Source organism: Ambystoma mexicanum, chromosome 12, assembly GCF_040938575.1.
Source record: "Ambystoma mexicanum isolate Mex_15411 chromosome 12, UKY_AmexF1_1, whole genome shotgun sequence".
Lineage (NCBI taxonomy): Eukaryota > Metazoa > Chordata > Amphibia > Caudata > Ambystomatidae > Ambystoma > Ambystoma mexicanum.
Genome location: NC_090936.1, coordinates 534485969 through 534512893, shown reverse-complemented (window position 1 = coordinate 534512893; position 26925 = coordinate 534485969). Strand labels below are relative to the sequence as shown.

The 26925-nt window shown below is 49.6% G+C and overlaps 1 protein-coding gene across 4 annotated transcripts in view; it reads left to right on the top strand.

The window, feature by feature from the left end:
- PNLDC1 (PARN like ribonuclease domain containing exonuclease 1) overlaps window positions 1-26925 on the top strand; it is a 1498562-nt gene that overhangs the window by 1205085 nt on the left and 266552 nt on the right. For 3 of the 4 annotated variants that reach the window (XR_011281806.1, XM_069628833.1, XM_069628835.1), the window contains one exon: window positions 10927-11231. Coding sequence is in view for 2 of the 4 variants with exons in the window: in XM_069628833.1 (XP_069484934.1) it covers window positions 10927-10999 (73 nt within the window). In the remaining 2 variants the exon portion in view is untranslated. Of the gene's footprint in view, window positions 1-10926; window positions 11232-26925 lie in introns of those variants that run through there. The other variant, XM_069628834.1, reaches the window with a different exon arrangement.

Here is a 26925-nt window from a genome sequence, read left to right as displayed (position 1 = left end):
TTCAAAGGATCCAGCGGTGACACCTCCACCTACCGCCAGGCAGCCCGCTCCTCTTCCCAGGAGGCCTACAGAGGTTGCGGCAAGCAAGGGGGTTTGCGCCGTCGTTGCCAAGGAGGCCAAAGAGGCAAAGCCGCTTCCAAGCAAGACTGACCCGGCCGGGTGGTCGGGCCCTCACCGAAGCACCCCAGTGGGAGGCCGACTGCCGAAGTTTGTCAGGGTGTGGGAGTCCATCTCCAGCGATCGTTGGGTGTTGGACACCCTGGCCAACGGGCACTCACTGGAATTCCTAAAGAAGTGGCCAGGAAAGAGAATCATGTCCCTCAACTGCTGTTGGAGGTAAATGCGATGCTCAAGAAAGGTGCCATCGAGCTCGTCCCCAGGAGGCTACGGGTCTCCAGAGTATACTCAAGGTACTTCCTCATCAGGAAGAAGTCAGGCGGTTGGCGCCCCCTCCTAGACCTGTGTCGGTTAAACAAATACATCAAGGCGCAGAAATTGAGGATGGTCACCCTCCAGCACGTACTGGGACAGCTGGAGGAAGGCGACTTCCTATCATCGCTGGACCTGGAGGATGCTTACTTCCACATCCCCATTCTAAAGGCACAGGAAGTTCCTCAGGTTCGTGGTTCAAGGACGCCACTACCAATTCAGAGCCCTACCGTTCGGATTAAAGTCGGCACCCAGGGTTTTCACCAAGTGCCTGGCACCAGTGGGGGCGCGGCTGCGCCGGCAGGGGATCCATGTCTACCCCTACCTGGACGACTCGCTAATCCGAGCAAGGTCAAGGGAACTCGCCGTTGATCATACGGCGAAGACTGTCCGGTTGCTCACGGAGCTGGGGTTCTCCATCTACCCCAAATCCCACCTGGTTCCGTCGCAAGTAGCACTGTTTTTGGGGGCGAAGCTCGATACAGTGGAGCAATTGGCCTCCCCTTCAGAGGAGAGGACCAAAACCATCCTGGGCAAGGTATGGCGACTGTTAGCCACGGACGTGGCCAGGGTGAGGTCCATCAAGTCCCTTCTCGGGATGATGTCCTCATGCATCTACCTTGTACCCCTTTGCAGACTTCGGATGCGTCCGCTACAGGAGTTCCTCGAGGCCCGTTGGTTTCAGGTGGGGGGCTGCTTCGAGGACAGGATCCCCCTCGATGAGGAGTTCCGTCGGGCGATCCTATGGTGGGGCACCAGGGCTCACCTCACGACGGGCACAACGCAAGAGGCCTTTGGCTCCCGGAGGAGAGGTCTCTTCACATCAACAACTTGGAGCTCTGTGCAGTGTTCTGGGCGCTCAAGTCGTTCCTCACGTTCCTCAAGGACAAAGTGGTGAGGATCTTGACCGACCACACCACCACGATGTTCTACATGCGGAAGCAGGGAGGCACCAGATCCCCAGCCCATATCCAAGGAGGCCCAGGATCTGTGGCACTGGACCGTCGCCCAGGGGATATTTCTGGTTCCCTTCCACCTGGCATGAATAAAAAACACCATCGCCGACTCACTCAGCAGGGAGCTGCGCTCGTGCCACGAGTGGGAACTGCGCCAGTATCAAGTGGATGGACTCTTCCAACGATGCGGCAAACCCCAGATCGACCTGTTCGCGACGGCGGCGAACTCCAAGTGCCAGAGGTTAGCCAGCAGGTTCCCACAGCCGAGGAGCATGGGCGATGCTTTCTCATTCCCTTGGGACGGCCTGTTTCTATACGCGTTCCCTCCATTGCCGTTGCTGCTCCGCCTCATCAGCCAGCTCAAGAAGCCCAGGTGCAGGATGATCCTCGTCGCACCGGCGTGGCCGAGGCAGGTCTGGTTCCCGGACCTTCTGGACTTGTCAACGTTCCCGCCAGTCAGGCTGCTGGCAGATGCGGATCTTCTCTCCAGAGAAGGAGGCGCCATTCTACACCACAACACGCAGTCGCTGAACTTGCAGGCCTGGCTCCTGCAGCGCTAGAGTTTGGAGGGTACGAAATCCCGGCCGACTGCAGAGAGGTTCTTGCAAAGGCCAGGGCGTCCTCAACTCTCAAGTGCTACGGTCATAAATGGAAGAGGTTCTCTGTCTGGTGCCGTGCACAGAAGATTAACCCTCTGCGGATTACGGCCCCTCAAGTGCTACCGTACTTACTGTCGCTGGCCAAAGCTGGACTGGCCCACGTCTCCATAAAAATGCATCTGGCTGCCATCTCCGGATATACCAGGACTATTGACGGGTGTCCTTGTGGTCTCATCGCCTGGTAAAGGAATTTATGAAGGGACTATTACGTTCATTCCCACCGGTGAAGGCTCCTGCCCCGGCGTGGGAACTTAATGTGGTGCTGACCAGGCTCATGGGAGCCCCATTCGAGCCTATGCATTCGGCGCCCTTGAAGTTCCTGTCATGGAAGACAGCGTTCCTCGTGGCCATCACCTCTGCACGACGAGTGGGAGAGATTCAGGCCCTATCTTGCAAGCCTCCATACTTGACTTTTCATGACATAAGGGTAGTGCTTAGGACGCACCCCTCCTTCATGCCCAAGGTGCCGTCTGGATGTGAACCCTCCCACCCACCCCTCTGCGGCTCTTCACTTGGTAATACTGCCACTTGGCGTGCTACCAAATCTGAGGATGGCTGCCAGAGGCGGGGCTTAGAGGGCAGTCATTGGCTGGGGGCAGTATGACCCAGAGATCAGTGATTGGTTACTACTAAGAAAGACAGATCAGAAACGAAACTAATACTGATTTTTTTCTTTACCGAGGATTCCCAGCCTGACGATGGGGAATATTCTTGAGCATGTGAATCCATGTCAGACCCATGTTGGAGAACAACAGTTACAGGTAAGTAACTTGTTCCTTCTAACATCGCAAGGATCAAGGGAGGGCTTACAAAGATCTCCATTTTAGGATGGGGACATGAGGACGCACAAGCCTCTCTCTTGGAAACTCACAGGGGTATAGGACACCCTACAGGTGGGCCCTGGGAATGCAGTTGGGTCTCGCCCCAGCTCACAATGAGGGGGGCCAGCATAGGCGCACAGACCCGCCACAGGCAGGGGGCATGGGGAGGAAGGGGGAAAGGGGAAGTTGGGACCAGGTGGGGGGGGCAGGGAGATAAGGCTCAAGTTGGAGTAGAGCCAGAGGGCACACCGATCTAGGGAAATTACCACACACCCACAGGAACTCAGCCACAGAGATGAACAAACTCCTCTCAATGAACATACAGGGCTAAAACACCACAGTAAAACGAAGAAAACTAGAAAGATTCCTAGCTCAACACACACCAGACATCACACATCAGGAAAGCAGAAACTAACCGCCTCAAATTGGGTAGGTTCCCTATCATCGCCCAGGTGAGCGCAGAGTCCAAAACTGGGGGGGTGCTAGTAGGAATCAGAACAGGTGTCTCAGACAGGGATGGCAGATACGCTTTTGTCACACTGGTATTAGACAACTCCACCATAACACTAGCCACGGTTTACACCCCCCGAACTCCGGGCAAGATGGGTTCCTTCGGATGGCCCTGGCAGACCTCGAGGGCTTTGCATAAGGGGAGATCATTCTGGCGGGGGATTTTAACCTGGCATGGGAAAGAAGTACCACTCCCCAACGCCCACAAGCACCACCGACAATGGCCCTTCTGAGGAAGATGGAACATCTTGCACTTTTAGACCTGTGGGTAGCACTGAAGGGGGCTTCACGTTTTACTCCCGCGTTCATCAAACCTTCTCCCGAATCGATTAGATCTGGCGATCCACAGCTCTATTAGGCATAACTCATGCCATACACACACTTCCCATCACCCTGTCAGATCACGCACCAATCTTAGTATCAATAAAAAGTAAATCTCCCCGGCAGGACCTTTGGCGATGGACGTTTGAGAGTGGCCCTGTCCGACGTGGCTCTACGAGCGGACATAGAAGCAAAGATCAGGGAATACTTTGATTTAAATGGGGACACAGGGGTGGCAAAGGCGACAATCTGGGATGCCTTCAAGGCTACTCTCAGAGGGGAACTCACTGCCCTGTGTGCTCGCTGGCAGAACCAGAAGCACGCCATGGCGACTCAGCTAGAAAAAGATCTGCAGGACATTGAGAGGATGACCTGCAATCCCACAAGAGCTCTACATAAAAAAACTCCAGTATATTAGGCAGCAACTGAACAGGCTCCAAACCAAAAAGGCGGAATGGGGTCTGCTTGCACTTAAAACACAAATACTACGTTTATGCCAATAAGGCGGACGGCTGCTGGCCAAACTGAAGCAGAAGACTGCTGCCCATACGATCACAGGGATTACTTCCCCACAAGGTGAGAAAGTTCATGCCACCACCAATATCCTGGCCCAATTTTCACTTTTTATGAGAACCTATATAGGTCTGACTTTCCAGACGAGGAGGACTAAAAGGACTACCTCAGATCGATTAACCTCCCCAAATATCAAGCACAGACAGCGAGTCCCTGGAGGCAGAAATCGCCCAAGAGGAAGTCCTTCGGGCGATCAAACGCCTCTCCTGGGGAAGAGCTCCCGGACGGGTATACCCCGGGGTTTTATAAAACCTACCAGCACATCCTATCCCCCAAGCTGGCGACGCTCTTTAACACCTTCGCCGCTGCGGGGAAAATAACTTGCACGATGGAGGAAGCGAAAATCCTGATATTCCCCAAACCAGACAAAGATCCCACACAATGCAGCTCGTACAGACCAATTGCATTAATAAAAATTGATGCTAAAATCTACACTAGAGTTCTGGCCAGCAGACTGGCTCTTACCACAACTAATCCACCCCGACCAATCTGGGTTTATAAGACAGACAGACGCACAACAACATAAAGAGGGTCTGACATATCCTGGAAAAAACACAGCAAAAGGGAACCCCTGTGGTCCTCTTATCTATAGACACTGAAAGTGTTTGACCGGGTGGAGTGGTCCTTTCTGTTCAACACAATGCGGAAACAGGGTCTGGGGCTGAAGTTCATGGCTATGGTCCGAGCCAACTACTGCAACCTGTCAGCCCGCATTCTAGCAAACGGGGAACTATCATCCCAGATAAATCTCTCTAGAGGTACCAAACAGGTGTGCCCCCTGTCGCCCCTTTTATTTGCACTCTATTTGAAACCATTCTTAGCTACCATGCGTCTGAATAATGACATCAGGGGCATACCTTTCGGGAGGGCGGAGTACAAGGTTTTGGCGTATGCCGACGATATGCTCCTCACCCTGAGGACACCAGAAACATCGCTGCCAGCAGTGATCAAAGACATACATAGATTGAGGAAAGTGGCAGGATTGAAGGTGAACCTGGCCAAATCAGAGATATTGAACCTGACAATGAAGGGGGACGAGTTAACGCAAGCCCAACAATCCTCCAAATTTAGGTGGGTGCAAACAAATCTAAAGGTATTCGGAATCCACACAACCCCATCTACCGGGGGCCTCTACAACGCTAACTACCCCCGCAAATTGATCAATTTAAAAAACAACTCCACACCTGGGGACCTCTCTCTACCTCCTGGCTAGGCAGAATTAACACCATTAAAATGACGGTCCTCCCTAAATTATACCTCTTTCAAGCTCTCCCAATGCGGTGCCAGAATCATTTTTCCGCGCCATATACAAGCACATTAATGCATACGTATGGAAGAAGCCCCCCACAGTGGCGATGAAGACACTTCAGATGCCGACCCAGAAAGGAGGGCTAGGCATGCCAGATCTCCGGGCGTACTACAAGGCCGCCCAAATTAGAGTAATTAAAGGTTGGCTTGGCAGGGACTCCTGGAATATATGGCGACAGGTGGATCAGGCAGTGGTCGGTGCCCCACTGGTGGAAGTCTTATGGCTACATAAGGACCACCGTCCTCCCAATATGCACAAATCAGACATTACCACGCTAGTGGAGCAACACTGGGACTGGCTGGCATGGGTAAAACAGTTCAACACCTTCCCTTCTCTGTGTACACCGATTTGGGGTAACCCCGAATTCACTCCAGGTATCCCAGAGGGTGGTTTTAGGAAATGGAAGAAAGCAGGCTATACAAAAATCGGGGCATGTTCCTAGGCCATGACAAAGTCATTCACTCGATGCAAGGAGGAACTGGGTTAAGCAGAAACAGACAGAATGCAATACCTTCAACTGCGCCACTTTTGTGGTTGACTCAAGTGCAGTTTTGCTGATTTTTGCATGCACAGGGGTTAGCGCATCCATTTTTGGCTGTTTCTTTCACCAGTTGTAAGGTGATGCAGTGGGGCGCATTGGAATAGGTCAAAATATCCCACATCCTCCAGATTCAATAGCCGATGCCCCTCCTGTAGCAAAGGGACCCTGTGTTGTTTGCCCTCCCATTGGAATAGCAGCCCAAAGGGGAAGGTCCAGCAATATCTTATTTGTTTTTCTTGTAGGACCCTGAGAATTGGTCCCATTTCTTTCCTTTTAAGGAGGGTGGCATGGGCAAGGTCCTGATATAGATGGACCTCCACCCCGTTGTACTAAACTGGTTCCGCCGACCTGGCCACTCTGAGGATTGCTTCCTTCTGAGGGAATCTAGTTAATGCTGCTACTACAGCCTTGCCCCCGGTTCCTGATGCTTTGGGTCAATTCTGTGGACCCTATTGATCGGGATGTCACCTGAGTGGTTGCTTTCTAGGAGGGTCTCGAATATTCGGGTGATCGCGTTTCTCAGGTCATGATCCGAAACCGACTCCGGCTGGTTCCTTATTCGGATGTTTGATCTGCGAGACCGGTTCTCCAGATCCTGGCACTGTTGCTTGATGTTGTGGGTGGCTCTCGCCAGCTCTTCCAAGGCTATGTCCATTTTATGTCCTCTTTGTTTTCTCAGTACGATTCCCTCAGTTCAGTTATCTCCTGCTGTGTTCTGTGATGGATTCTTTCATTTGCCCCATGAAGGTTGTAAATTGGACTTGGAACGCGATGGTCATTTTCTTTGAGAATGCCTGAAAACAGGCTTCCATATCCTCTTTAGTGGCTGCATTCGAAGAGGGAGCCGTGTGCGCTCCTTCCGATCGTGGCTGTGGTTGATCTTGCGTGGTCAAGGGAGGGCCATCTTCTTCTGTTTCTTTGGACCAATAGCGATGCAATGGACCCTCTTTGGGGGTGTTGACAAGGGGTTTCTTGTGTCCTCCCATCTTGCCTCTGTTTCCTGACATTGTGAGTGAGTGTCCTCAATTCCTGAAGTACGGCCCACTTGGCTAGCCTCGTCGTTCCCCATCTTGCTGCGGCTTTGACTGGTATCCTTTTGCCGCTGCTGGACCGAGGCTATGACTGGGGTCCTGCCCTTTTCTGTAATATATGTTGCTTGCCCCTGAGGATCCCACCTGATTATAGACTTCTGCTGGGAGAATATGGCTCCTGGGCACTGGTCCTGGGGGAAGGCCGTGTGATGGGGCTCCTTCCCTGCTGTGCCCCAGTGGCACCCTGTAGCTATGATTTTGGCCCGCCACTGTGGGCCGCGTACGCCTGCTGTCTGGGACAGGCACACTGTGGGTGTTTTAGAGCCTCTGGGTGCTCCCCCAGCTGCCCCGACTGGGGGCCTGGCCTCTCCTTGCTGATGCCGAAGGTCTTTCGTGTGCAGGGGCGCTCTGTGCCTCTTATGGCGGGTCGGGCGGCGCCCTTATTGCAGGCTGCTTTCCTTTGACTGAGGCCAATCATAGTGGGGTCTTGACCCTGTCATTTTCTGCTCCACACCTCACAGCGGCGCTTCAGTCCGGCCCGCTCAAGGGATGGGGGCCCTGTCCGCCCGCGGTGTATAGTTTATCAGACGTGTGCTTGCCCAATGTACTGGGGACTGGGGGCCTGTTTTCATTTTTGTGTGCCTCGAGCGGTCGTGCTCTTAGGATCTTGTGCGGCCCATTTGCCCTGTCGACGCCCCCCTCCCCCCCGTCGATTCCCCGGGCGGTAGATGGCTTCAATGTCCCGCTCTGGACTGCCACCCTGACCCCCTGCTCACCTTCACTGCTGGGGGTGCCAGTGCAGCGGGGTCCATGTCCCACCGCCGGCCAGTGTTCCTGGACTGTGGGTGCTGCACTGCTGTGTTCGGGCGCTCTGCCTCTGGTTCCGCTGGGACGTGGGGGACAGGCACCCCAGTCCACCGCTCTTCTGCCGGAGTATGAACTCGAGCAATCAGCTCCTATGGTTGACGTGGGGTGGGATCCCGGGTGGGCTAGCCGGCCCCCACTTGCCGCTCTGCGCCCCGCAGCGGGCCAACGCACCTACGCAGCGCTTCTTTGATCCTCTCTGGGTTCTCGCTCTCCCCAGGCCACTTCGTGGCAGACGATTTTCGAAGTTGCTTATGCCCCCCCGATATTTATGCTGAAGCCCTTCTGCTCTCTTCTAAGGGCGTTAAGAGAGGGGGCCCCTTTGCGATCGGGTCATGCTGTTGGTGCCGTGGGTGCTGGAGGGGGACGGAGCACACGTCAGCCTCAACGAGCCACCATCTTGGAACCGTCCAGCTATGTGCCTTTTTGTCACTTTGTAACTCTTTCTAATGAGGCTATCTCGAGTGTCTGGTCTCTTCAGTGCGATTTCCTCCTCCTCATTCAATGAAGACCGAGGATCATTTGCATAGGCTGGAACCTGCGAGGCTTTGAGCTTCTTTGTGACCACAATGAAGGAGTTGCATCTGGATGACAAGCTGTTTGTGGTGTTCGCAGACCCGCAAAGTGAAATCTATTTCGGAACGTACCATTTTAAGATGCATTGTATAATGCAACAATACCCGCTTGCAAACATAGCTGTTCCTGAAGGCCTGCTGGCTCATTCTACAAGAAGTCATGCAGCTTCTTCTCCACTCCAGAGAGAAGGTTTATTGCTGGACATCGGTCATCTGGCAGCATGGGCATCTTTTTCCCATGTTCACAAAGTACTATCTTCTTGACACTTGTGAGTGGAGACACTTGTGTGAGGTTCTGTATGCTTCAAAATATTTTGGCGTAAGACTGATTTCCTCACGCTCTTTTTTCTATCTTCTCACTATGGCTTTGTGTGTGAGTTTTTAAAGATGAGGAATCTGTGGGACTGATGTATCCATGACAAGAATTAGTAATTTACCTTTGAGGTAGGCTTTTTCTGATGGAAACTATTCCTCCCACAGACTCCTGTGATAAGTCAGAATCGGGAGATGGCAAGGAGGCATGATTCTCACAAGTTTTTATTTTTAAAGAATGAAGACCTAGTATTTAAGCCTGTGTTACTAACCCCTACTCTATACAAAAGAAAGTCAAGAGGTGCTTGTTAGGATGTTAAACGGGCTACGTGAAATGCAGTCCTCTGCATTCCTTCCCCTATTTCTGAAAAAAAAACATAAACCATCCAAGACAGACCACTGCCTGAACAAAGGGCATCTAGAGTTTTCTGACCCCACCATTGTTTATCTTTACCATGGGCCCTTGCATATGTGACGAGTCCCAAGCATGCAATTCTTACTTTTTTGGAGTGTCGTCCTGGGGCTCTAGCCAGGTGTTTGTCTCGGTCTATCACCTCTCCAGGGGCTCCTCTAATTTTCACTCCCCACCTTCTTTTTTTTCCCTTCTTTCCCCACTCTGGAGGCTCCGCTCTTTCTCTTTCCTCAGTAGCCTTTTGATATAGGGTTTCTTGGTTGTCTCCCAAATCTGGGACTTGTCTCACTCTCTCTCCCAACTCTTGGCCACCTTGGGCCTCTCCCTGCTTCAACGTGTTTCTCACTTTCTCTCTTCACTCTGGGGCTTTTTGGTTCTTTCCCCACCTCGGGGTGTCTGTCTTTCTCAACTTCCCGCCTGCCTCCCATTTCTCTGGAGCCCATCAGTGCTCCCTGGGAGTGCTGTGTAGTCAGCCCAAGTCTTGTCTTGGCACAGAGCCACTTACACAAGTCATCCACTGCACTCTGAATCGGCTGGCGTCTTCTCTGTTTGCTCAGTATGGGGATGGGTGGGCAGCGACTCCATGCTTATTCTGGCTGCTCTGCCGCACGGCTCCAGTTGTTCACCTGCTGGGTCTCGTTGCAATCTCACAGTGTGGATCTACAAGCGTGACACCACATCTGGCATTCTCTGGCTCTCTCCAATTGTGCCCACGCCTAATTTGCGCTGCAGCACCATTTAACTCTGCAGGCTGCGGGTATACTTCTTTCTGATTAGCTGTTATTCTGATGTGCATCTGGGAGGCTGGTCTTTACACCGTTTTGTTGTTTGCCGTTAGGAGGTTTGAATAAAGGTGTTGGGGTCAGAAGCATTGCTAACCATTAAAGGGGCCATAGGGATATCATACCCCTTTATTCCTGTATATCCCATAACAGTGTTTGTGTCTCGGGGTAGGGATAGGGATTTAAGTCCCTCTCTGGTGGTTTATTTTCCCCTTAGGGGAGTCTCCTCCAGAAGGATCCCACTTACACTGTCCTGTGGGAGGTGTGACGCGTAGCAGGCTCACCTCCCTAGTCCCAAAGGGGTTGGGGTCCCTCTAGGGGAGATGTGGATGAACTCCTTGGATTGGTCACTCCGCATCGACCCTCCAAACGAGTCCTCTTTAAAATGTTGATGTGGTATTTCTGTGTTTTTGGGGAACTGGGTCAGATGGCTCCCAGGTATCTGTCACTGAGGAGACCACCTGTACAGCAAAAGATGCCACAATCACAAACGGTGTGGAGGTGCAGGATGCCATCTAGTGGTTGTAAGAAGCTTCTGGATCACTCTTTCACAAAGGAGTAATCGGTGGGAGGAACATTGTATAGATCGATAAAAGCATTACTGAAAGTAAGTAACCTGCTTTTCTTATAAAGCGCTAAAAATACTTGATTGAGTAATGGTACTAAACCTTTATTTTTCTAAATGTAAATACCCTGACACGCAAATCTCGAAGGTTAAATGTATGTGTAGATTCAATTGCCCTATTTTGACACTAAATCAATAGGGTATTGGATGGATGCGCTTTTCTGTTTAACATGGCGTCTTACTCACTTGTCTTTGTCTCCCTTTAGTGTATGTGGGGTGCTGCTGACATGGTCTGCTGTGGCTTTCGCTCTTGGTTCATCACCTACGTGCGAGATGTGAAGGGAGCAAGTCTCCAAAGAGGTCCTAATTCACTCCGCTTGCATTGTTCCTTAACACAACATTGATGTCTATTGGATTTATTTTGATAAAGACAGTGTTACTGGAGGGGAGTTCCTTATGTGGTCTGTAAGTGCAAGAAGTAGTTGAATGTTGTAGTTGGAGATGTAATTAAATGGTTTGCGAGACCATTTGGTGCTGCTCGAATGTATGGAAATAAATCGCTTTTGCAGTGGATGTATCTTTTAAATTCAAATGGCATGCAGAGTCCGTCGTCTAGTGGTTGGTTCAGAGCATTGAACTTAGTTTGGCATTGGCTGCTGCGGTACCGTAATAGGATCCATGCGCAAGGACATCTGGGCCTGGGGACCTCCTACTTGATTTCTTGGACTTGTTTTGGAGGGGATAAAGTCACTGAGCCTTCAGGGGTCCTTGGCTCGTGCTGGAATACCACACAGTACCCTCCGCTGTACACGTAGTATCACAGGGGAAGATGACAGGGCAAATCTCCCTGCTCCCCAGCATGATTCCCCAAATTATCGTGGTGCAAGGACAGTTAATGGCACTAAACTGGGGCATCTCAGGTGGTGAATGGCTGATCCAGGTAGAGAAGCAAGGTTCAAGGAAGACCGAAGAGGCAAGGGACTTTGAACCTGGTCCAGGCATAGCAAGGACGGCTGAGAGCAAAGAGCAAGGAAGCAAGTTCAGTCAGGGAGGCAAGGGCAAGGAAAAACAAGGGGATTGAAAAAGCCAGGAAGAACAATGAGAAAACAGGAAAGACAGCAAGACAGCAAGAGGAGCTCCTCAGACTGAGAGTCAGAGCTTCAGAGAAACAATAAGGAGCGCATGCAGCAGGAAACGTTGAAACGCGCAAAGCAGTATCTCTTCTGGAATTTATGGGCCCAGGTTGATAGCAAGGTTTATTTCCTGTTTTTGCCTAGCAATGCTCGGTAGCTGTGCAGAGCAGATGCACAGAGCCATGTCTGAGGCCCTCCAAGCATGCAGAGTGATACCGAGATTTCAGCGCCTAGCACATGGAATGCTGATGTTGGAGGGTTCCGCAAGTGCTTCCTGCACCCCACGTGTCCAGCTGCAGCATGCTCCATCGCAGGCAGAGCCTCCAAGCCTAATGTAAGCACTTCTGGCTTTCCCTTGGGATGCACAACACCATGTAAGAGGTATACATGCTACATACAGTGCTCTTTTTAGTCTAGCCCTCCTCAAATAGAACCTCAGGACGTGGATGTGATATATTTTTCTTTTTTCATTGACTGTCAAGGGCAGGTTCTGTGTGAATGGTGATCATTTATGTTAATGTCTATTCTCCACTTATTTTAGTGTCTGGGCCTCAGGGAAATAAATCTGTACCTGCAACCATAGGTTCCCATGGATAAACAAGCAATGTACATGGATAAACAAGCTCTGTAATTGCTGTTTTCCATTAGGAAAGTATATGTAATCCTTGTAAAAGTGTTAAGTTAAAGCCACTATGCATTGAAGTCTGGTATGGTGGACAGCCTATTTATTTCCTTATTTTATTGTTGGCGCCAACTGCAATACATAATTACTTGGATGCATTCAAAGAAGGAAGGAGGTGCGGGGAGGACAAGACTAGAGAGAGACAATCAGCTGATCATTCACAGATCTTGGTACATTCAGATCAGAGTAAGAGCAAGCGATAAGGGGAGCAAGTGGAAATGTGTAATCATATGTAATCAAGTGGGTAAGTGCTGGACACCTGCAAGAGTATTTCAGGAGGAAGAGCTTTACAGGAATGGAGAAAAGAAGACGAGTGGGGTAGGAAAGGGCAGAAGCCAAGTCGAATCCTGGTGGCCTATTGCACAATTATATTCTGTCAGGGGAAAATGTTTTGCAGTTGTCCTAAAAAAAACTGTCTGTAATGACGTCTAGTCCATGAAGGAAGGTTCATTTAGGTAGGTATGCTTATGAGTGTGAGGAGTGTTTTTAGTTATTTCCTTAAAACTCAAAATGTATCTTCTTGCAGTATGTTGGCATGATTAGACTTAGACACACAAGCACCTTCCGCACTGATGGGATGTTGAGCCAGGCATTTTTTCCAGAAGGTACTAGGCAATAGATTTTTAGCAGTCAAGAATCTTATGGATCCCAAGGGTTGGTGTCTTTTAATTTGAACAAATAAGTACTTGGGTACCTTTCCCTCGAGTGTTAAATGAATTATGGTACAGGAATTTGAAAGTGCGTTATCTTTTTCAGGGGCATTCAGTTCTTGTTCTTCGGGGCTGGTTTAGTGACCCTAGCCATCTTGTTTTTGATCAGTTGAAGGATGCGATTAAGATCTATTGGAGAACCCAAGTATAGGCTATTGCAGTAGTCTAGCCTGGCAAAGACTGTATTTCTGGTAGCCTAGACTTCAGTAAAGTCCGGATCCATTTGAGCATATGAAGATAAAAAGAACGCATTCAATGGACTGCATTCTTCCAGTTCCTCATCTTGATAGCTGGTTCTCAGCACCAGCTGCTCTTGGACAATTTTGACAGGGGGCATGGTGTGGCTTGACGACAACTTTAGGGCTCTTGCATGGCTTGACTCAAGCCAGAACATTGGCAACCTTACTTATAGCAGGTACTCTGCCCCCCCTACCTTTGTTCAATTTTTTATCCAGCCTTGAATCTTTCATAGATTCACATGCTGTGAATAGTACCAGTCATCAGGCTGGGAATCCTCTATAACACAGAGCAGGTTCAACTTGAACTTCATCAATTTTGTGCTCTAGTATAGTCACTTTTGGGTCATACTGCCCACAGCTCATAGAAACATCTGCCTTAGCTCCTCCCCTGTCATCCATCTTCAGATTTCTTTCTGCACTTTCATGTTGGGAGTTATCAAAAATCTCTCTACTTATATTGGTTAAATATTATATCTATTAGACATCTTTAATGAAGATAAACCAATCTTTCGATGACCTGTTGACAACCGTTGCAAACGGGAATGGTACGAAGCCCGACGGCCAGTCCCTGCCAATGATTACCATAGGATTTTGTGACTTGGGTCTATCTCATGGCTGAGACCAGAAGAAAGAGCCTTTTTAAAGGCCTGTGCGCGCTGCAGCCTGAAAAATGTATATATTGACGATTTACCAGACAATTGTTTGGATTGCCTTCATCCGCATCATATTATACAGGAATGCAAGATTTGCTTGTCTTTTTCTAATAAGACACTCCGTGGTCGTCAGGCTGGTCGCGTGACCTGACGAGGCTGTGGTGCCTACAACTCTGCTTCTGTATGGAGCTGCGCCTCACTTTGGCAGGACGGGATGTCCCGGCAAACCACCTCCAGCAAGAGGTCTAGGTCACACGAAGAGCCCTCTAGCAGCAAGAAGAAACACAGGTAGATGGCCGGGGACAAGCCAAAATCATCTCCCAAGAGAGCGGACAGATGGATCTCGCCGATGAAGGTCAGTGCCCCAGATGTTTCTAAGGATAGGGTCATGACAGCCTCTTTCCCCTGATCATTGGAACAAAAATGTTCACAGCTATCTAGACATATCCGCTACCAAAAGCTGTTGTACAGTCCTCGTCATTCACCATTAAACCGTCGACAACACCGTCCAAGACCAAGTCTTCCTCAACTTCGTTTGCACTGTGACCGACTTCCCCGTCGATGATTTTTCCGTCGACCATGGTGAGCAAACAGACTACGACCCCGATGACGACTGCATCCACAATGACACCGTCGAACGGTGCCATCCCACATCCACGGTCCTGTCGATGACAAAACAGGCGACTTCACCGACAGTGATTTCAACCTTATCTCCGGCTCCTGCAACATCGTTGTCGACTGCTACCTCTACTGTGTCTGCATTGGCCGTGCTCTTGCCCCTCATACCCCATACCAGTGTTTGGATTGCCAACACAGCCAGCAATGGTGGTGGAACCAAGTCTGTCTTCCTCAGAAGAAGGGCATGAGTCTATTATGCAAATTCTCCACAGGAACCTGCCAGGCCACCATCACGCTTTGCCTCACCAGTCAGGAGGCAAAGTCCGGTTAGAGCACCTACCCCACTAGTAAAGCCAGCATCACCAAATGGAAAGGCAATCCTTATAAGGCTACCAGTTCTTCCACCATTGCATCCAACCCCATCGAGGGACATCTCTCTAGACATTCTCTCCACCCTCACTACGCTGGTGTCCACATTGCAAAAAACAGGCTGTCAGATCGGTCACTCGCCCCAGAAACGCAGTGCCAGTGCTCTGGAGGCACCCCCGGCCCTTTGCATCCCCTCAGGGAGGAAGGCATTTCACAACCCTCCAGGGAGGACAGACAATTGACAAGGTCTCTACAATTGTCCGACACTGGGACGGACACAGACCCAGACCAGCAAGACAATGTGGCTTTGCTCATGCATCCCTTACTGATGCGTTTGAGGATTTTGTCCCGGCTAATGGCAAGTCATATGCGGTCCCTGTTAGGGAGACTCCTCCTGACGAAGTGGGCTCATTCCATGCACTTGTATAAAGGGCGTCCAAGATGTTTGTCCTGGCCCCAGAGGAGCAGCGCAAGGAAAGCCTCTTATACCAGCGCAGAGAATATCAAAGGAAGTCCATAATGTCCATCCCGCTCCAGGATGATATCTGCAAGGACGGCTTTGTTACCATGGCAGATTCCTCCTATAGCGTTAGCAGAAAAGGACCATTTTGACAAAAAATGCAGAGCCCCTGAGACTGTTCCCGTCTTTCTCCTCACACAGCTGATGCCAGACTCTGTGGTTTCTTCTGCTGCCAGAAATATATCGGCAAATCATTTGTTATCCTGCTCTTTCCCTCCAGACAGAGGGGAAAATGCCTAGATGCTTTCGGCAAGAAAGTCATAACAACCGCGGCCACTACCATCAAAGCTGCAATGGCCATTCTCGCAAGGTACGATTGCGAGCTATGATACGAACTGGGTCCTATTACAAGCTATGATACGAACTGGGCCCTATCCTTGAATTTTTACCAGACGACAAACAGCAAGAGGCAATGGATCATGAGGGTGAGTTGACAAATGGAACTTGGAAACCAACGGAAGAATGAAACGTACTTAACTTAATAGCTACAGAGCTTGGGTGCAACAAATTCCCTTCTTTAACAGGAAACTTTCTTTACATGGAAACTGGAGTGGATTTCCTTCTTCCCTTAAGATGAAGAGTCTTCAGGATTCAAATGTCTTTCAAAGTGAATCTTAGACCTCAGACTTAAGAGGGAACAAAAAACATGACTTGCTCAGAAGGTTTCTAAAATGAAAGGCAGTTTAGAATGTTGTGATCTGACCATAGTCCTGTCACCCAATCAAGACTCCTTTTTCTGCCCTCCATCTTGGTTTTGTTTCCCTCCTGCATTCTAAAAACAGAGGTTAAGGCCCAAACCAATCTGAGAATGAGAATAACAAATAATTAAACATGAAACCTAAAATTAATAAAACGATGCTGCTAAAATAAATAAAATAACATAATGATGTTTATTAATGATGTTTAATTCCTGTCTATTTACTCAGGAACCTAACATCCTTGAATTTTTGCCAGACGACAAAAAGCAAGAGGCAATGGATCATGAGGGTGAGTTGGCATCAGATCATGCAATCTCGGTGTCGGTGGACATCGCCAACACACGATTATGCCAACTGGGAAATGGAGCAGTGCTTCGCCGAGAGGGTTGGCTCAAGGCAACATATTTTAGATCGGAAGTCCAGGCTAAAGTCATCCACCTGCCCTTCAACAGCATTGATCTTTTTGGAAAGAAGGTTGACAAAACCTTAGTCTTTATCAAGATGGACACTGAGACCACTTGTTCCCTGGGCACACTGCAGCAGAGGTGTCGGTCCTTTCGCACATGAAAGGCAAGTTTCAGCAGGTCTTCACAGGACAACCGTCCTTAATCCTCTTCCTCTTACAAGCTGCTGGCATACTCATGAATTCATCAGCCGATCACTACGAAAGGAAATTTCAGTTCTATCGAGGCACACAGCACCACCGTGGCTCCTCCCAGTTCAGGGGCCAGTCTGGCAAGCAACCACGACCCGGCCGGGGTCGAACCCTTCCACTTCTGCACCCCAGTCTGAGGAAGACTACCAAAATTCATCAAGGAATGGAGCACCATCACATCCGACAAATGGGTGCTCTCCCTTCTCCAGCAGGGCCACTTGCTGGAATTTGTGAGCATTCCCATGAGCATTCCACCCATAAGCAAGCTGGAAAAGCTCTGCCATCTCTTTCTGCAAGAGGTGCAGGCATTGCTGTCTAACGGTGCGGTGGAAACGGTGCCTAAAACAGAACTATCACCAGGAGTCTACTTGTGCTATTTCCTGGTATGCAAAACGACTTTACACATCAAATCAGGTGGTTGGAGGTCTATATTAGATCTAAGTGTACTCAGAAAATTCCTCAAAGTGCAAATGTTTCGTATGGTGATGTTACAAGTCCTGTCTCAACTACAGCAGGGAGACTTCCTGGTGTCCCTCGACCTCGAGGATGCATACTTCCACATCCCTATTCGCCACTCACACCGACGCTACCTGTGGTTCGTAGTGGCTGGGGTGCACTACCAAATCAAGACTTTACCTTTCGGCCTTCGCTCAGCCCTCCGGGTCTTTACCCAAAGGCCTTACTCTAGTTGTAGCGCACCTGCGTCAGAGGGGCATCCACATCTTCACATACTTAGAATGGTTGGTAAGGGCCCCGTTTTATGCCGTAGCAGCCTCTACCAGTCACTGTCTGCAACACCTATATTTTTTTAATCAGTTTCCCTAAGTCGTGCTTGAGACCCAAAAAACAGGCACTCTACCTGGGAGCAGAGCTCGACACTGTGTCATGCACCGCAAGACCATCAGACAAGTGGGTGTCCACACTCCTCGCGCATCATCTTAGTAGGGCGCCAGCGACGTCTGTCCACAGTTAACAGTTGCTGTTGGGCATGATGTCATGCATTCTTCTGATCACTCATTGCAGGCTGCGCATGCAGCCTCTGCAGGAATTCCTGGACACTCGTTGGGCACAGGGACGATCGCATCACTCTGACATGGGAGTTCAGATACAATCTTCGCTGGTGGTCAGTTCACAGCCCACCATGTGGAGGGTGCTTCCTTCCGGTTGCCTTCCCACCATGCCACGGTCACCACAGACGCTTCATTGGAAGGCTGGGGAGCCCTCTGCCAAGATCTACACACAAGCGATCTATGGTCTCCAGACGAAAAGCTGCTACACATCAATCTGCTGAGGGCGATTTCTTTGGGCCCTCAAGTCATTCCAACCTTTGCTAGCTGGAAACGTGGTACAGGTCTTTACCGACAACACCACGTTGATGTTCTGTGTTCGCAAGCAGAGGGAGGCAAGGTCCCTGCAGCTATCCAAGGATGCTCAGACACTCGAGTATTGGACTTTACAGCACTGCATGTCTCTGCTTCCCCTCCACCTACCGAGTGTCCACAACACCCTAGTAGACTCTCTCAGCAGGGAGTTGCACTCTTGCCACGAGTGGGAGCTACAGGACAATCAACTTCACCTGTCGTTCCAGACTTGGGGCACTCCAGAGATAGACCATTTTGCAACCTATTACAACAAACGGTGCAAGAGCTTCGCCATCAGGTTTCCCCATCTGGTGAGTTTGGGGGACACCTGTATGCATTCCCTCTAATCCTGTTGGTAGCGCGGGTCATCAATGTTTCAGACTATATTGTTGCAAACTGTTATTAGTGACTCCTGCTTGGCAGAGACAGTTCTGTTACTCGGACCTCCTCACCCTCTCGTCAGCTGCTCCACTCAGGTTGAAACCACACCAGGCTCTACTATCCAGGGACCAGGTTGCAGTGCTGCACCTGAACCCGGCTTCACTCAAATTGATGGCCTGTCTTCTGTGTTCTTAGAGTTCGGATCCTTGTCACTACCACAAGACTGCCAGGACGTTCTGGCTCGTGCTAGACAGCTGTCCGTTTTGGCGTGCTACAAGAGTAATGAAGCACTTTCAAGTATTGTGCAAAAGTCCTAATTTCTGGCCTCAAACCATCCGGCCGCAGTACATTTTTCCATATATGCTATCCCTGGCTCAAGCAGGCCAGGCACACTCTTCGATCAAGGTGCATTTGGCCATGATTTCCAGATACAACCGGTCTCCGAGTGTCCCTTCCCTTCCCTTCGCTCTCACCGGCTGGTAAAATAATTTTTCTGTGGGTTTTTCAGGTCTTTCTCACTTGTCAAACACCCAGCGCCTGCATGGGAATTGACTGTTGTCCTGTCGAAGCTGATGAGACCACCCTTTGAGTCTCTAGACAAGGCATTCATTAACTATCTCTCTTGGAAGACCATATTTTTAGTGGCCATAACAGCTGCCAGAAGAGTGGGCGAAATCCAGGCTTTTCCTTGCAAAGCTCCTTATTTGATATTCCACAAGACTAAGGTCATACTACGCGCTTACCTGACTTTTATGCCCAATGTGCCTTCCACATTAATGAACCGGTGGTCTTACCAGTGTTCTTTGGCATGCCTACGTCGCCAGCCGACCAGTCCTTGCATTCTTTAGTCGTGGTACGTGCCCTTAAGTACAATGTTGTTAGTAACATTGCGGCTGTCTGGACCGGCAAATGCGTTAAACATTTTGTCTCTAGGTGGATTGCGGCTTGCATTTCCTTCTGCCAACAGGCTGGCAGGCAGCTTCCGGCAGGCCCCCGAGCTCACCCGACCAGGGCAGTGGCAGATACTACTGCTTTCCTCTACCGCATTCCGCTGCTGGACATTTGTTGTAAAGCCACCTGTGATCAGTGCATATGTTCACCAGATTCTACTGTGTTGACAGGGATTTGGCAGCAGAATCTAGTGTTGGCAAATCGGTACTACCTAACCGGTTTGTGTGAGATTAGTGAATCTCCAGTGGCAAGTTTATGCATGGAACTTGCTTGAGCCCATAGGTATTGTTTTTAATACTACTTTGTAATATATTCACAGCATGTGAATCTATGAAAGCTCCAATGGAGAAGGAATAAGTTACTTACCGGTAACTCTTGTTCTCCACCTTTGGTAACTTTCATATATTCACATGCAACCCTCCCGCCTACCCCTTCTTTTGGCTCATAACGCCACTCGTGTGCACTTGCCAAAATCTTAAGATGGCCGACAGGGGAGGAGCTAAAGGAAATGTTCCTATTGGCTGTGGGCAGTATGACACAAAAGTGACTATGCTAGAGCACAAACTTGACTGAAAGTTTCAGTTTAAGTTTAAACTTCTCTATTAATGAGGATTCCCAGCCTGACAATGGAGAATATCCACAGCATGTGAATCTATGAAAGATCCAATGATGGAGAATTCCTTCTGCATGTTCAGCACGCTGTTAGGAACATAATACAAATCACAATTTTTGTGTGCCACTTTGTCCGTCTCCAGTCTGGTTTAAAATGTTGCCAGTACTGCCGCCTGTTATGATGTATGTCATTACTCCATTTAGAATGGAGAAAGTTCTTCCCCTCCACGATCCACCACGGAACGTGGAGAGACATTCCCCAACTGACGGTCCTCGCCTCCGGGGGCCATAAATAAAGGCTCGTACTCAAACTTACCCCGCCTCAGTATTTATTACATTTGGCGACGAGGCTCGAGTCCCACAGCGCGTCCAGGCCCCCGGAGCCCTCCTGTCCGCGTTCCTGCCGACCTCCAGCAGCAGCAGCGGCGGCCCCGGCAGCCCGGCGGCCCTCCCTAACCGCCGCTCCTGCCCTCCTCCCCAGTACAGCAGCTTTGCTGCCCTGCATGGGAGTGACGGGGCCGCCCGGCAATGCAAATCGCACCTGAGGGAGAGAAGTCACGCCGAAAAGGTACCAAATTGTCCTCCTTTTCCAAACGCGTCATTCGAAACGCTGGCCAACGGCGCTTAGAGGAAAGGACCCTGCTGCGTGCTGTGCGTGCGGCCATCTTGTCAGTCCCTGCCATCGTTTACACGGCGACGCAGCCGCGGAGCCCTGCCAGCTGTGTGAGCTCCGCTCGCAACAAAAAAAAAAACAAAGCGCTCCAGTAAGCCGCCCATCCTGCATGGGGCAGGCAACCTGACACCCACGGAGGAGGTTGTGGTAATCACATTAGGACTGTGGCACATTGAGTCAAGTAGCCCAGACTCTAACTGCACTGGAAAAAAAAAAATGTGGCCCAGCCCCCCAAAGCTGACAACCGTGCATACAATATTAGAAACTGTCAAGTAGTCCAGGATACCAGAGCATACTGCCACTGCGGACACCGGTGAAGGAAAGTGGCCAGGCCAACTGACTGTCAGATGGTGCATTCAGTGGTACAGATCACATCATTGCCCCAGGAATTTTAGCAGTGTAACTCGACCCTCCTCACACACACATTGGCCAGCCATCCAGAACGTGCCGCACCCTACCAAGTTTCTTTCTTGCCCAGGAACCCCAACGTGCCCTTGGGAGCAATGGCTAGACAGCTTCCAGATATATCTCAGGGCCATTGGTGGGAATAAGTTCAACGATGACCTTAGGGAAGCGACCCTCCTGAACTGCATAGGGTCTGAGGGCCTAAGGTTATTCAGGGCACTTCCGGAGCCAGATGATGTAGGGGGTGACTGCAATCGAAAGCTTGACACTGCCTTGGCCAAGCTCACCAAGCACTTCGGCAGTAAGACAAACGTGGTGCTGGAAAGGTGCAAGTCCTTTTCTCGGAAACAAGCCAAGGGCGAATCAGTCGATACATACTTAGCCTCCCTCAGGGTGCTTATGTCCACGTGTAATTTCACCGGTGTTGGAGATGAATATTTGAGAGACCAGCTTGTGCTCAATGTGGCTGATCCCCACATACAACAAAAACTGTGGCAGACAAAGAATCCCTCGCTGGATCAAACTACCAAAATAGTGAGAAGTATCGAATTTGGGGACCGTTGCATGGAGGAGAGACTGGTCCTGAAAGAGGGCATTGAAGTGAAGTCCATAGAAGGCAGTTCTGAATTTGACCATGACGGAGCCTTGGTGGCAGCTGTGAGGAGTGCACCTCAAAACACAAGGAGAAACTCCAGAAGAGGGAGAGCCTCAATGTATGACATCCAGAACCCCACACGCTGTCAAAAGTGCGGGTGGTATAAACGGCATGACGCCGGGAAGATGTGCCCCGCTAACAATGTTGAGTGCTACAAATGTGGCCTGTTGGGTCATTTCGCCAAAGTCTGCCGAAACACCCGAGGGAGACCAGGAAGATTTGGCAACACCAACAAACGAGCCTTCAACAGATATGGGTCTGTGAAGACAGTGGACTACGACCAGGTGTCAGACAGCATTTTTATCAATCAGATGTGCCCACAAGTGCAAATCCTCACTGTCACCTCCTTGCAGGAATCCAGTGGTTCCTGGGTCAAAATGTATGTCAACGACACACCCTTGAAAGTGATGGTGGACACAGGGTCCCCTTATACTATGGTGGACATTGAAACATTTTTGAAGATCCTTTCTGGTAAAGTCCATGATCTGTGGAACTCCTTGGTGAAAGCCACAGGATATGAGAAGACTCCCATTGATATCATTGGGTACACTTGGATTAAACTCAGATTTCACGACAGACAAATGTACTTCAAATTGTTTGTAGCCAGGAATGGATCCTCGGTGGTGGGTTCGAGGAACAAGCAGCCCTACAGGTGAAAATCCACCCTGGGGAAGATATCCCTGTGCTAAGTGTGTTCAAAAGCAGTACCGACATCAAATCTATTTTGGCCGAGCAATTCCCCAAAGTGTTCTGCAACAAAATTGGACTACTCAAGGGCTTCCAGCACAAGATCATATTAAAAAGAGGCGCCGTTCCCGTGGCCCATCGAGTGCGTGAAGTCCCCTTCGGGACCAAAGTGGCACTGAAAAACAAGCTCACACGTTTATGCAATGAAAACATCATACAACCCATAGAGAGTTCTGAATGGCTCGCCCCTATCGTCTTAGTAATGAAGCCCGACAACTCAATACGGATGTGTGTTGATTTGAGGGACCTGAACAAAAACATATGGGTCGACAGGCACCCATTTCCTAACATAGCTGAACTTCTGTCGACCATGGAACCAGCAAGTTTCTTCAGCACCTTAGACCTCTCCTTGGCATACCACCAAATTGCCTTGGACGACAGCTCAAAAACTCTCACGTCCTTTGTCACACCATTGGGAGCATACATGTTCAACAGAATGCCCTTCGGGCTCGCATCAGCGGCGGCAGTGCTCCAGAGACTCCTGTCACATCTTTTCGGAGGCCTTGATGGAGTACACTGCTTCCAGGACGACATCCTCATATCAGCCAAAACTTAGGAGGAACATGATGCCAAACTCATGGGTGTCCTACGGGTGATCCAAAGAAGTGGGCTCACCCTTAAGTTGGAGAAATGTAACATAACATAAAGTGCAGCCAAGTCTCCTAGCTCGGCCATTCCATTGACGCTAAGGGCATCCGTGCCAAGAAAAAACTCCTGGACACTATATTGAGCTTGGTTGAACCTACCAATAAAGACCAACTGAGAAGCTTCTTAGGAATGACGGAGTACTACTCCAAATTCGTGAGTAAATATGCCAACAAGACAAAAGGTATGAGGAACCTCATGAAGAAATCAAACAAATTTGAATGGTCCACAGAATGTAAAAACGAATTTGAAAATCTCAAGTCTGCCATCAATCGAGCTCCAGCTCTAAGCATGTTTGACTACAAAGCTAAGACAATTATATCAGTGGATGCCAGCAAGATCGGCCTTGGTGGAGCACTAGAGCAGCAACAGAACTGAACTAATCCACCATCGAGAGAGAGGCTTTAGCTGTCAAATGGACTCTACAACATTTCAGGAATCTAATTTGGGGCCTGCCCATCATCCTAAAGACTGATCACAAACCTTTGGTGAACATTCTACAATCCAGAACGCCACACCTCATATCACCGAGGATCAGGCGTTGGTTTCTAGACATCATGCAATATAATCTTCAAGTTTGCCACACTCCTGGTCCTCTAAACCAAGTAGCCGATTGCCTTTCCAGACTACCCACCATTGAAGATAAACAAGACGTTGAAACTGAAAATCCTGACGAAGACATCATAGCCACCATAAATCCCGCCATTCCCCCTGATGAATGGACACACATCACCAAAACCGACACAGAACAAGAAGAAATCAGGAGAGCTGTGATGAAAGACTGGGTAGGCGTTGGGCAAGAGTTAGCGAATTTCACACCTTTTAAAGACGCAATATCCATGGATGAGAAGCACATCTATAGAGGGAACAGAGTAATTCCAGCCGTGGCACTCAGAAAGAAGCTACTCGACCTGGCTCACAAAGGACATCTGGGAAGGAGCTTGACAATAAACAGAATGAGGAACAACTACTGGTGGCCCAACATGTGGAAAGAGGCGGAGGAAGTAGTCAAAAACTGCTGTGCCTGCGCCTCCAGTGACAAATCGAAAACTTTTAAGAAAAACCCCACTCCAACCTGTGGCACCTCCCAAACATGTATGGTCGAAATTGGCGATAGACATCATGGGCCCCTTTGAAAACCTGGAGGCAGTGAAAATATTCATTATCGTGATCGTAGATTACACCCCCAAGTGGACCGAATGGGGTGTGGTGGAAACCAACGCAACCACAAAGAAGGTCACAGACTTCTTAACTGAAATATTTAACAGAGAAGGTGACCCCAAGGACATAGTCTCAGACAACGAATCCCAATTCACATCAGCGGAATTCCAAGAGTTCCTCAGAAACTAATCCATCAACCACATCACCACATCATTTTACCATCCGATGTCCAACGGACTAGTGGAAGGAATGAATAGACTGGTAAAAAGCAAGATCCAACTAGCCATAGCAAATGCCCTACCATGGAGAGAAACCCTCAAGGAGGCTTTATATGCATACAGAACAATGCCACACTCCTCCACCAACTTGGAGCCCTTCACCATGATGCGGGGCAGAACCGCAACCAATCAACTGAGACCAGCGTGGATCTTCTTGGACACTGGTGAGGCAAGAATGAATATGGAACAAATCCAAAAAACCATAAAGGAGAAGCAAAAGAAGTATAAAACATATTACGATTCAAGGAACGGAGTAGAACAGATGCTCCTTCAGGAAGGAGACTGGGTCTGTGTCAAAGAACCAAAGAAAACACTCAAAGGCGAATCTAAATTCAGGTCTCCACAAAGAGTGGCACGTTGCCATGGAAAATCTGTCATATTGGATGATGGAAAGAGATGGTCTGAAGATGATCTAGTGAAAATAACAAGCGACACCTGCAGACTGAGCACTTCCAGTTACAATGACACATGGTCAAGAAAAGATCTGATGGGAACAACCTATGACGCATGCAGACCCAGCGCATCTAAATCCTTAGATGATGGTGTATGGTCAAGAAATGAACACAATCCTGAGGAGACATTACATCACAAGCATGCAAGAAACAATGAGCCCTGTCCCGACGGTGAGGAAACATCTGCCAGGAAATTGTCGAAAAGAAATCGGAGGATCATCCGAAACTTCAACAGCGACTACGTCTATTATTGACCAGCAGCTGTCAATTCATGTTGCATTTACCACTTAGCCATCCATCCCTCTCAACCTTTCTCCTCCCCCCACCCCCTTCCGCTCCCCTTTTTTTCTCATAGATAAGGAGATGTTATGATGTATGTCATCACTCCATTTAGAATGGAGAATGTTCTTCCCCTCCCCGATCCACCACGGAACGTGGAGAGACATTCCCCAACTGACGGTCCTCGCCTCCGGGGGCCATAAATAAAGGCTCGTACTCAAACTTATCCCGCCTCGGTATTTATTACATCGCCCCAGAATTTCCATTACCGACCCACATAACATTTGTGTGTGGTGCTTGGGGATGGGCCATGACATGGAGGAATGCAGCTTGTGCCAGTCCATTACAACATTGGTGATGGGAAGACCCTCATTGAAGTCGCAAGCCCGATCACCCACTAGTCCTTCGGAAGCAGACACAAAAGGAACCACCTCAGAGAAAAAGGGTGACAGTGAGGCCAATCAACATTATTTTCCCAATTTCGTAGCGAGTCTAGCCATTCCTCTTCCCACATGAAGAAGCTCAAGCATAGGGGAAAGGACATTGGCTCGTCCACCGAGAGGGGGAATTTTTACCCTTACAACGGGGTTTCGACGGAGAAGTTCAAGCAGAATCTGCTTGATTTGTTTGTTAATGCTGCAACCAATATGTCTTTGCTCTCGAAGTCTGCAGCACCACCATCAACAGTGCCCAGGGCAACTAGCATGAAAGCATAGGAGAAGGGTAAGACTCTCTCAAGCTCGACCCACTCGAAGTTGAAGAAGGCATTGTTTGGCAGATTCAGGGGGTGGCGGGTCCGGTGTGGCACTTTGGTGCCAACGTATGGCTGGATGTGAGCTATATGCCAGAGTCCAGAAAAGGGCTCTTTTCGTCGATGCAGTCCACACTCTACGAAGAAGGGGACCATTGGTGGGTGCAGTTCTTGACCACATGCCCGAGTTCCTAACAAACCAGGCAGAGCACTTAGACTTATCATCAGGCCTTCACTTTAGAAGCAGGTTAGATGCATCCCCAGACGTTGAGATGAAGTAGGCAGAACCTAACAAACGCACCTGAGTACCCATTTCTGCAAAATGGTCAAGAGGTGGTAGTCGCCCTTGTCCCTGGAGCCCTATCAAAGCCGTTTGTGCAATTTGGCCATACAGATAGTTAACTCTCCCATTTAATGTTGGGATTGCAGATTCGATCTTGGCCCTGTGGCATTACCCATGCTCAACACCGGCAGTCGACAGGGAGCTCACTAAAAAGTGCAAGCCCACATAGGGTGACCGACCGTTTTCCTAGATGCATCTGAGTCCCGAGGGCCTGTTGGTCCAGCGGCTGAGGGTCAACTCTAGAACATCGACCCTTCTGATGGATAGGGACTTGAAAAAGACATGCATTCGAGT